Source organism: Patella vulgata, chromosome 9, assembly GCF_932274485.2.
Source record: "Patella vulgata chromosome 9, xgPatVulg1.2, whole genome shotgun sequence".
NCBI classification, from domain to species: Eukaryota; Metazoa; Mollusca; class Gastropoda; family Patellidae; genus Patella; species Patella vulgata.
In genome coordinates, this window is record NC_065887.2 from 37238413 (window position 1) to 37251346 (window position 12934).

At 34.7% G+C, this 12934-nt stretch overlaps 1 protein-coding gene across 1 annotated transcript; it reads left to right on the plus strand.

The window, feature by feature from the left end:
- The first annotated feature begins 58 nt into the window (after positions 1-58).
- On the plus strand, positions 59-12089 carry LOC126807675 (origin recognition complex subunit 4). Its single transcript, XM_050532427.1, has 13 exons — positions 59-143; positions 2858-3032; positions 3239-3329; positions 3892-3967; positions 5125-5210; positions 5588-5636; positions 6988-7136; positions 8443-8616; positions 9073-9159; positions 9870-9978; positions 11120-11215; positions 11554-11618; positions 11847-12089. The coding sequence occupies exons 2-13, from the start codon at positions 2872-2874 to the stop codon at positions 12027-12029; spliced, it is 1326 nt and encodes a 441-aa protein (XP_050388384.1). The 5' UTR covers positions 59-143; positions 2858-2871; the 3' UTR covers positions 12030-12089.
- The last annotated feature ends 845 nt before the right edge of the window (positions 12090-12934 follow it).

A 12934-nucleotide genomic window follows, 5' to 3' on the forward strand; every position in this document is an offset into this window, starting at 1 on the left:
ATTGGCAAAGTCGCTAATCGAACTCGGCCAAAACAACGGTTGTCTCCCTTGAGTCGTTTCTTCGACATTAAAGGAGTAAAATTGGGTTTGCGGTTTAGCGGCAAATTTGTGCGTGAAGAGAAAAAGTAATCTAAAAGTTAAAGGTGAAGGAAAGTGAACTTCTGGGCTTACGTAATCATTCTCCCAATCTTTTAAAGAAGCTTTACCTCTAACTCAATATTTTCCATAATAACATTAAAGGGACAATAACACTCTTGCTGGCTTGAAAGCTCCAGAAAATAAATAATATCTCTATCTAACTAAGTACTAGATGTTTAAGTGTCCTACCTGTTGTGTAAATTATCCATTACATCCTATTTTACTTGTCCAGAGGGTTCGAAAATATTTTTAAATCGAAGTTTCATTTGAAAAGGTTTACGTTAGACGTTTCAAACCATTATTTTGAATTTTTCAAAATTTTTAAATAAGGTGTGTTAAGATGAAATTTGTATCATCAATTAATTGAAATATTCTAAAATAGTACAATTTGTTGACCAGAATAAAGATTGGGACATATTATTCAGTTACAACAAGAGTGGTATTGAGCCTTTAAAGGAGCTAAATCGCTAACATTTGGGACCTAGAAATTGACAAAAGTGGGTCGCAGCGCATATACTGTAAACTGTAATATGAATGTATATAAACTGATTTACATTCAATGGTTTCCGTTTTTACTCCAATTTTAAATCAGTTATGTTCGGCGAAATAAGTCAGCAGTCTCAAGCGAGTGCAAATTTCTAGCGTCTGGTTATTCCAGTCTACATATGCCGTTTGATTTGGTGCAATGTGTCTAGCCTCGTCCCTCGAGTCTCTTGATACAACTGGGACTGAAGCGCATTATGGTACACAATTCGTGTACCAGTGGTAAAATATTTATTTTGTCTAACTATTGGATATCAAAAGCCCATCTTTTTCCGGTAAGATCACAACATGAATGTTGATTTAATTTGACAAATAAATCGTGTTTTCAATGTTGAAGATTTTGGATGATATTGAGTTAGAGACTTAGCTCCTTTAAACCAAGCACGCACAGTCCAAAGAATTCATTTTTGACAACATGAACCCCATACTGATACATTGGACCCATAAATGATACATCTCCCACCCCAAAGTGACAATCGGATCAATCCAATTTTACATTTGAATTGATCTGCCATTAGTATAGTACGCGAGTCACAAGCGGTTGTTTATGTTTTGTTCAGAGACCGTTCTCAAAGGAACTACACGACTGGTTACACAAAACAGAAATATGAATTAAATTTTCATTCATAAAATTTTGATTTAAGAAAAACAGTTCTGAATCAGCCAAGGTCCAAATCAGTGTATATACCGTTGATCTTCCCATTAGGCGTACATAGTGATTTTGGTGTCTTTTTTTGTCCCCCGCCTTTCGAAGAAAGCAGGGGACTATTAAAATGGGTTCGTCCGTCTGTCTGTCCGTCTGTCCGTCCGTCCGTCTGTCCGTCCGTCTGTCTGTCCGTCACACTTTTTGGGACACAATAACTCTCTTCCTAATTGAGCTAGAATGTTCAAACTTGGTGTATGTGTTTATTAGGTCAATGCCTTGATGGAGTTCGAAGATGAGCATTTTCCGCTTAGGGTAAGCAGAGATAAGCAATTTGATTGGTTGATGCTTTGGGACACGATAACTCTCTTCCTAATTGGGCTAGAATGTTCAAACTTGGTGTATGTGTTGATTAGGCCAATGCCTTGATGGAGTTCGAAGATGAGCATTTTCCGCTTAGGGTAAGCAGAGATAAGCAATTTGATTGGTTGATGCTTTGGGACACGATAACTTTTAATTGAGCTAGAATGTTCAAACTTGGTGTATGTGTTTATTAGGTCAATGCCTCGATGGAGTTCGAAGATGAGCATTTTCCGCTTAGGGTAAGCAGAGATAAGCAATTTGATTGGTTGATACTTTGGGGCACGATAACTCTCTTCCTAATTGAGCTAGAATGTTCAAACTTGGTGTATGTGTTGATTAGGTCAATGCCTTGATGGAGTTCGAAAATGAGCATTTTCCCCTTAGGGTAAGCAGAGATAAGCAATTTGATTGGTTGATGCTTTGGGACACGATAACTTTAGTTCTAATTAAGTGAGATTGATGAAACTTGGTGTATAGTTTCATGACAGTAATACCTTGACTAAGTTTGATAATGAGCATTTTCTGCTCAGGGTAAGCAGCAATTTGATTGGTTGATACTTTGGGGCACGATAACTCTCTTCCTAATTGAGCTAGAATGTTCAAACTTGGTGTATGTGTTGATTAGGTCAATGCCTTGATGGAGTTCGAAGATGAGCATTTTCCGCTTAGGGTAAGCAGAGATAAGCAATTTGATTGGTTGATGCTTTGGGACACGATAACTTTAGTTCTAATTAAGTGAGATTGATGAAACTTGGTGTATAGTTTCATTACAGTAATACCTTGACTAAGTTTGATAATGAGCATTTTCTGCTCAGGGTAAGCAGAGCGATACGCAATTTGATTGGTCGAGACTTTGGAAAACAATAACTCTCCTACTTTGATTGTTAGACTATAAGTAAAGATATACTGTTTGATTGTTCAATACTTTGTAAAAGATAATTTGTGATAAATTTATATGTGTCCTCTAATTATTTTCCTATTTCGGCGGGGGACATCAGCCTCACTGTTGGCTTGTCAACATAATTATGGGCTTCTTAATCACATTTTTAAACGAGTTAAATTTTTCTATAATTTTCCTAAACCTGTTATGCAATGTAGATTAGTTTAACCATTCGTCATGGAAATGGAAATGAGAACTTCCAATTGTAACTTGTCTAGTAATATTTTCAGATTATAGCCTAATCATGGGTAGAAGAAAGTCTACAAAATCACCTTCAAAGGAATCAGAAGAGTTGGAAATTGCGGGTGATGAAAGTCCTATAGCTCTTGTGCAGATGACTTTACGACAGAGACTATCACAGTTTTCTAGTCCATTATCTATAACAGGATTAGAAAAGGAAAAAAAGTAGGTGGTTGGATATTTTTCTTACCTTTGTTGAAAATCCAGTCATGCAAAAAGGTTTTGTATTAGAATTTTTGTATCTGCTGACATCGATTTCCTGACACAACCAAATATTTCTTGATCTCATCTTCTTAATGATAATAAAACATTTTTTTTTAATCCGTCCTCTATATTTTAAATACTTCAGGGTTTTTTTTTGTGTGTTACAGACAACTATATGATCTGATACACAGAACATCTACCACCGGTGAAAGTAATTCTGTTTTAGTTATTGGACCTCGAGGTGCTGGCAAGTCAATGGTAAAAATACAAATTATTTCCAAAAGCTGATTATTAGCTTTGTAGCTTTGTGTTACTTGCTGTTAAATTAACTGGGTAATTAGGGTTTGGGACTATGGTTAATCTTTATACAGGAGCAAAACTGGGTCTCGGTCCAAACATCTGACATGCATTGCCATTGTTTAGATGACTTTATCCCACTTACTGCTTCTTGTCCATGATAATTTGGCAGATGTATACAAAGAAAATATCCGATGATGGCTTGGCTAACTTTGATAGAAACTGCTCTGTCTTCCCTCCCCCTCCACCTCCACCTTTCAAGTGGTGCCCACAGCATCTGCTATACCACTCATGATCTTCTATGCCCTTGACAAAAATTCAGTAGTGCACTTTTTATGCTAAGCAGATGCACCTTTTTTGTGAATGTATGTTTAAACTTTAAAGCAACTCATACTGCTCTGATTAAATAATGAAAAGAATTTATACCATTGAGTGTTGGGTGGATGTTAAATTCTGATTCTCAGACTACCCTATTGATGTTGATTGGCAGCTCAGGTTTATTTCTCTGTGTTTTGTATTTAAGTTGTTAAAAACAGTTCTCAGTGAGTTGGGTGCAGAAAAAGATTTCAAACAGAATTTACTTCAAGTTCATTTAAATGGTAGGTTTGTTGATGTTAAACCAGAATTTTTTACCTTGACCTTCGTTATCTTGGTTTTCTTCTACATACTAATCATAGATTGAATCTGTGATCTGTGCCAGCTAAAGAAAAGGCTCATACTCCTGAATGGGATTATTATTAGATGATTATTTTGTTTTCTAATTAACTATTTAAATTAGCACCATAAACACCCGTAACTACTGCTCCCTCTAGCACCTCAAACTGACCAAATCATGTGAATAGACGTGAACTATTTAAAGATTATATATGTACTAGATATGTGACATGGGAACTTTGAGACTCTCGAGAGCAATGGTTTCAAATTCAACAAGACAGTGACTTTGGAGCAAGTCTAGTATAGTATATTAGAACATGTTATCCAGTCTACTGACAAAAATTGATAATTGTTATCACTCAGGATATAGCGACTATGCATTTGTTTGCTTAATTTTAAAATGCATAATTCTGTGGATGATAATTATCCTGTGACCTAGTGATGAGAAAGAAACAAATAAAAATTAAACATTCTGAGGATGTGATGGAAAAAGCAGTATTTAATATTTTAGCACTGTGCTTACATACATAGTCAATTTCAGATAGGACAATTTGTTAAAGTGGCATTATGGAAGACTAGGTAAAGAGCTGACAGTTCATGCTAATAGTTAAACAATAGGTAATGTAAAGGGGATATGCCGAAATTTCAATCAAATTACTTCACTTCAAGTCGAGAAATCCTGATTTTAATAACACTGTAGCCTTGATTGTCATTGTTACCGTTGTTACGATAATGGCATTGAGGGTTGATTATGGTCGTGTCATGTTAATAAATGTCTAATTAATAGTTTATATAACATTTAAGGCCTAAAGAAACACCTGCAATAGGCAGATTTAGCTCTTGTATAATGCCTGTTTATTTGAGAGAATAAATTTTTATATAAGAGAATTTCTGTAAAAAGTCATGAATAAACCAACGATTAGATAAATCAAGAACCTTGAAATGTGATGTTTGTGAGAAGTCATAAAGGATAGTGATCCCTTGACGTAATAAAATCACATAAATAAAAACCACACTTCCTAAATTTTGTGGATGAATGATGGTTTTAGAACCAGAATGTCTTTTTAGATGGCCTTATAATTAGAGACTATTTGTATTACAGGTTTATTACAGACAGATGATAGAATCGCATTAAAAGAAATAACTAGACAATTACAACTAGAAAATACAGTTGGTGATAGAGTCTTTGTAAGTTGAATATTCCAATATTCCATGTTTTCAAACCTTTGTTAGGTTTAGATTCAATCAATTTTAAATTAAATAGCATTTTTAAATCATGGCAATTTTGTTTTTAATCTGAGATCTTTCGTGTGTGTGATTCCAAAGCACAGATCACAAATTTGAAGAGTTGTTGTATGTATCTTACCATTTATAATAATACAACAGTTTATATAACATACCATTTATAACATTATAATGTGTTTTTTTTAAAGTGTGCATTGTTACTTTATCTTTTGTAACTTTCATTCCCATCCTTTTTTGAGCAATGTAAGTTTTGTTATTGCTTTGAATATATATGGTATAGGTAGCAAGACCAACTAAACACCTCATCGTTTCATTTTCAGGGATCATTTTCTGAAAATTTACAGTTTCTGCTTGATGCTTTAAAATCTGGTAGGTTTTACTTATGATCAGTTGTCCTCCTGAAATGTATATCGTCTCTTTTATTTCCAAAATTTTATAGAGAGAGAGAGAGAAATGGGGTTTAATGTCCACTCGGACACAAACCATGTCATTTTGGGACTAACATATGGTTCAATTTTATTTCAATAGTTTGCTTACGCGTAGTGTGGAAACCCACGAGGTTGGACAGGCGACCGTACTTGTCATGTACAACTGAGGAATCGAAACCACCCCAGTTGACTCAATGACAGACCTTACGATATGATGTGCACGTGCTAACTAAGGCTGGGAATCGATATGAAATTTCAATATCGATTATCGGCAAGAATTTGTCAGCGATTATCGATAATAATCGATTATCATTATCATTATCATTTTACCGACCTGTTATTTGTGTTGGTCGACACAGGCTACCACTATTTTGTTGTATTTGTTCTTCAACAGTCATGTTTAATAATAGTATTGTATAATAAAAATATTCCAAAACATCTTCAGTCTTTATTACTGTTAATTTAAACACATTATATTTATTAATATTATTATACAATCTGTCAATACTCAATCGTAATAAAAAAAAACAAACGGAAGTAAATTGAAGTTATTTATCTTCATTACTAGAGTCCATGAAGGTAGATAACTGTTACATTTACGGTCGTCGGATCCGTAAAAACCAAAACAATTCCATACATAGCTTTTTGCCTTTCCCGGGAAGTCAAAAACGTGTTTTGTATTGGCTGTATCTGACATGATTTAGTAATAAAAGCTGAGTCGATCATTAATAATACAATTAGTTTTATCGTGAAAGCAGACGATTTCTCTACAAATCAATCAAGCGCAAAGAAGGGAGATAATTCTAATTTTACTAGATATCACGTGCGATTGTCATTGTTCACAAAGTGCGTGACCTATTTTAGTTTCAACTAGTAAAAACAACGAAAATATTAAAATAATGTATTTAATCTTAAAGTTTAGTTTTTTACAATAATATATTTAAAATGTGCCAGTTTGTAAGCAAAGGGAGAAAATAGTTGTTGTGTTGACGTTGTGTATTCATTCATTCGTCTGCTAATGCCAGACTACGGCAAGTTCAGTCATGTGAAAGTGGCCGTAACTTGCCGTCAGAAGGTAAATATACCGATAATCGATATTTGAATTTCAATATCGATTATCGTATCGCTAAATAACTTCTACCGATTATCAATTATATCGATATTTTTGCACAGCCTTAGCGCTAACCATTCGGCCATCCAACACCCCCACCCAAATTTTATAATTACTTAAAGAACTAAGAAACTATATTTGTTGGTGAGTTTTATATTTATTTTTTTCTGTTCAATTGCAGGTGGCCAGAAAAGTAAACCTGTGTTATTTATCCTGGATGAGTTTGATCTGTTTGCCCACCATAGAAACCAGACATTATTATATAATCTGTTTGATATATCACAGTCAGCCCAGACACCTGTCTGTGTTATAGGCGTAACTTGTAGATTGGTATGTAGTCTTAGACAGTCCAGTCTCCATCTCTACCAGCAATGGTCTGTATAACATGTAACCTGGTCATTTTGGGACTAACATATGGTCAAATTTTATTTCAATAATTTGCATGCGCTTAAGGGTCTTTAGCAGTGGTAGGTTGGAGTCCTTGTCGCGTATAAATGGGTGTTACAACTATAGCATATGACTCGATGACAGACATTGTGATCTAACATGCACATGTACTGTTAAACCATTTGTCCACCCCAACCCTCCCAACTCTTTTATGAGCCAGACAGAATGATTGTATGATTGGTTAGTCCACAGTTTATGTTGTCATATTGAGACTGAGAGGTTATTACATGGTTCAGTTGCTGTAATTGAATGGTTGAGTTTTGTTCAGTTGCTCTAATTGAATGGTTGAGTTTTAACTTGTTTATCATTCACAAAAATAACGTCATCTGTATAAACTCATATTCACTAGTTTCAATTAGACTACTAGCTGATCAGGCCAACACTTATCCCAATTTTACATTCAATATTTGTACGTAAAATTACTTTCCCATATTTTAGTTGTGCAAGATATTATTTACGCTAATGGCTACCTGCTAACTATTCTTAACCTCGCTTTGTACAAAATGGTGTGAAGACAGAAATGGAAGTAAAATATAGGCTTAATGAGACTGGGAATTACCCAATTTTGTCTGAAGTGATATATCTTCGAATTTATTATATGCAGCAGGTTTAAATAAAAAATAAACAAAACTAAATTTATAAACAATATAACTTCTACTTAGTCAATTCAAAAAGAAATGTGATAATATAGAACTTGTTCCATCACTAATATAAATAACAGTTCAGATTAACCCAATTCAAAATGTTATTTTGATGTATAAGTGCTACTTGAAATGGTTCTGTCTGCTGTGATCTCAAGTGAAATGATTTGAATTAAATATACATAGGGCTAAATTCTGTTTAGCACCATTACTGTTTACTGGTGGATGACCTGGTACTGCACGGGTTGAAACTAATATACCTCTGAAACCGGAAACGGTAGTCCAACGCCACCAAGCCTATGTTACTCCCCGGTCCGAGCTACCCCTATACTGCCCTAGTGTAGCTGCCAACCCTGATCCGACAGACAGGCAGACATGACAGTCACAAATATCAGTATAGATTACTACGCAACATTTCAGCTAGGATTCCCTAATCAAAACGTCTCACAATAATAAACAATAGTATTTTTTTCTAATGTAGTTCCAGTTCAAATACTAAATGCCATTAAAAGTGTTTATGATTTAAATATATGAATTATTTTTTACAGGATGTGATAGAGTTGTTAGAGAAAAGAGTAAAATCACGATTCTCTCATCGTCAGATACATGTTTTTAACGCTCTATCGTATAAAGATTATTGTACAGTTTGTAGAAATCTACTCAGTTTATCTGATCAGTTTCCAGACAAAACATTTGCCAAAACCTGGAATCATCATATTAAAGTAAGTGTGTCTATATATACGGTATGAATCAACTCCAGTTCAAAAATAGATAATGAAAAATGGATATTTTGAAAATTTCATTGAAAATTTCATTGAAATTACTTTATTCTGAACGAAGTTATCAGTGTTTGAAGTTTTGACAATATGTAGCATAGCTTTTTTATTATCTTAACAGTACTTGACAATCAAGACTTAGTCAAACCAGATTGTAAATACAATTGATCTTACTCCTAGAGAAGTGATTCCCAACCTTTTACCGTTTGAGGACCCCTTGGCTACATTGGGCATATATTTAATTACATGGCAACCTATCTTTTCCCATTTAACATTAGTTAACCTTGATTGATAGCTCTCAAATTATAGTGTATTGTGCTCGGATGTTTTAACTGTAGGAAATGTGGTTACAGGAATTGCAGAACAGTAGGACATTAAACCCCATTTCATTTCATTGTACAGGAATTATTACAAGATAGTGTAGTTGAAGAAGTTTTATTTCGTCAGTATAATTTAAATAAAGATGTAAGAGGACTTAAGACATTACTGGTAAGTTTATGAAGACTTTATTGTGTAAAGTAAGATAACTCTAACATATCTACAGGAAATCTTGTTTGATAAGCATATTGATCTTCTGATCCTCATAAAGGACAATATTGGTGTCAGTCATTATCACATATGTGATAGAACTGGTTAAACACATTCCAAATATAATTTTAACATAGAGATCATTGCTACGATAGATGCGTTATGAAGCGTTCAAGAAAGGGAAGTGACTCATCACTTAAGTCAGTTATATAGAAGGATAACCTGTGTTGGTGTGGGGGGTTGGATGGCCGAATGGTTAGCGTGTGCGTGTTACATCATAAGGTCTGTCATTGAGTCAACTAGCGTGGTTTCGATTCCCCAGTAGTACGTGACAAGGAGTATGGTCACCTATTCAACCTCGTGGGTTTTCTCCGGGTCTGCCAGCTTCCTCCCACTGCTAAAGACCCCCACGTGCAAGTGAATTATTGAAATAAAATAGAACCATATGTTAGTCCTGAAATGACCTGTTTGTGTGGAGTGGATGTTAAACCCTCTCTCTCTCTCTCTCTCTCTCTCTCTATCCATAATTGGTGTCTGGCCACACATAGTCCCTAAATGATTTTGTGGGCCTCTACCATGAGTTCCTGGAACTAAGACAACATTTGTTGGTATGGCTCCAAATGGTCAGACACAGTCTCTTTAATACAATATAAATTTTATATTTTTTGTAGGTACAGCCTATATGTCAATTATCACCAGTGAATCCTATATTAACAACATCAGCTATTGTAGATGCTTTTAAACTTATAGCTACAGACTCAAAGGCAGCTATGTTACATGGTAAATATATGACTGTATACAGTCCTTATCAAGGATCTTAATCGGTCCTTAAATAATATATTAAAGATGCATTATGTAAAAGCTAAATCTGCTTATTGCAGGTATTGATTTTGGCTTCAAACGTTATATAGATGATTAATTTAATATTTATTTAATTCCAAGATTGCGATGAATAAACTTCTTACTCAAGTAGTAGTAATAGGTGAAAGAATCCTTGGAACGGTGGGGAGTTGGATGACTGAAGGGTTAGCACGTGCGCGCTGTATCATAAAGTCTGTCATTGAGTCAACTGGCGTGGTTTCGATTCCCCGGTTGTACGCGACAAGGAGTAGGGTCACCTGTCCAGCCTCGTGGATTTTCTCTGGGTCCTCCGGTTTCCTCCCACTGCTAAAGACCCCTACGCGCAAACGAATTATGGAAATAAAATTGAATCATATGACCTAGTTTGTGTCGAGTGGACGTTAAACCCCATTTCTCTCTCTCTCCCTTGGAACAGTGCAGGTCAGCATGGATTTCGGTGATTATAATCAAATCTCTAGACGATTACTTCGCTCAGTATGAAATAATTAGAGTGAATTTTTAATCTTATCCTTGTTTATTATCTATTTTTGAACTATTATAGCGAGAATTGTAAGCTCTTTATATAAATTTTACATAATCCATTTTTAATACTTCGTTTTATATGTTGGGTTATAATTTCATCACACCACAGGAGGTGAGGGGTGGGGAGTTGTTTTGAAGTCATCTAATTTATGGGGGGTTGGATGGCCGAATGGTTAGCACGCGCGCTGTATCATACGGTCTGTCATTGAGTCAACTGTCGGGGTTTCGATTCCCTGGTTGTACGTGACAAGGAGTAGGGTCACCTGTCCAACCTCGTGGGTTTTCTCTGGGTCCTCCGGTTTCCTCCCACTGCTAAAGACCCCTACGCGCAAGTGAATTATTGAAATAAAATTGAACTATGTGTTAGTCCCGAATGACCTAGTTTGTGTCGAGTGGACGTTAAACCCCATTTCTCTCTCTCTCTCATCTAATTTATGTTCATAAGTTTGTAGAGCCACTTGCCTTATCACAGTTAGTGAATGATTGACCTGGTTAGTGTTGAGTGGACATTAAACCCAATTTGTCTTTTACATTGTAGGTATATCTATATTGGAGCTGTGTTTAATTATAGCGATGAAACATTTATCTGATATATATGAAGGAGAACCATTTAATTTTGAAATGGTTTACAGTGGTAGGTTAATGAATTAATCTTAATAGTCTCTTCATATCCCTCTATGTACTTGGTAACGATAAGAGAATACTTGTCGAAACGTTGTGCTATATGTGTATAAACCAGTGATTGTATTCCATATAAATTGTGTTGTGGTTTTTAATGTGCTCAATCACTAAACACCACTCAAGGATCAGATTCTTTAATAGTTTCCCAGTCCACAGTATGCTATGCTACTACTGCTACCCCATGCTAACTTGCCTTTTATCACAGTTTGTTAATATATTCTCTTTGTTTAGAAATTGTTTTTGAAAAAATATGTTGGAATCTAAAATAACATTATTATTGATCTATTTTAGAATATATGAAGTTTGCAAAAAGGAAATCAGGCATGCAGATATTTGAAAAACCTGTCGTCCTAAAGGTGAGTTCCAAACAAATTATTAGGATTATGGGTCTATTAACATCAAGATAGAAATTACGAAAAGAAAGTTGTGTTCTCGGTTTGTGACAATATCATAACAATACCCTTTCAAGAATGTTCACATGTCAAATTAAATCCTTTACAATGTCCTCATATTTCTTTATTTCCTGTCCTTCAACATACCAACCTTCTAAGTTATATTATTTGCTTATTCATTATTTAATTCAGGCTTTTGAACATCTAATGGCTTTAGAATTAATAAAGACAATTGATAATGGTGGAACAAGAATACAGAAAGAATATCGACTAATGTCTTTATTGATACACCCCACACAGATAACAGATGCCTTACAGAAATATCCCAATTGTCCGACTGAAGTTAAACAATGGGCTACAAGTGCTCTTGCATAATTTCTTTAATCTATAACCATACAGGCATTTTAATTTGTAAATAAATATTTGTGCACCATATTGTTCTAGTTATTTATTTTTGGGGGGCAAAATTGAAATATATCCTGTGTTAGTTCCGAGATGATATTATGTTGAATAGAGGTTCAGACTCGTATCTATTACTGTCTCAAATTGTGGGTTTTGAAGTCCAAGTGCATTTTAGATAATAAAATCTGTCATTGATAAAATTGTTATGATGCATGTATGTCACAATGATTAGGGTTGCCAGACTAGTGGATTTTCACAGGTTCTCCAGATTCGGCTCACTACTAAAGACCCCATGCCTGCAAGCCAAGATGGAGCCACGGTAGTTTAGTGAGTAAGACTTTGGCTCATGGGCTTACAATGCTTGTAATTATTTCGTTTGGCTTTACATGAAAGCTATTAAACCCCACTGGGGCGTCCTTACAAGATCTTGCCTCCCTTGCAGTGATTGTCCCACCACGGTATTTATCAGGTAGTTAATGTAATTTTTTGATTTTCTAAAAGAAATTTGATCTTTATATTGAACTACAATTAAAGTAAACAAAGATACAATTTAAAGATCTGATATGACAAATGTCAGATTTATAAAACAAATATTGATTTATAAAACAAATATTGATTTTAAGATACAAATGTTATTTTAGTATATGAACTAAGAATTAAGAACACTGAATAAAGAGCTGTTTCGTCTTCCATATTTGATAGGATTCATCCCAAATATATGATTAAGCATGCAAGTTTTAAAAAAACTAATCAAAAACAATTTGCCTGATAACTTCTTTGGCAACAAGAGGAATAACCCAATAATTCTCTTCATATTTTCAAGTCTGGAAAAAGAAATTATTGCGCTAACAATTTATGGCCACATGAACTAAAATGTA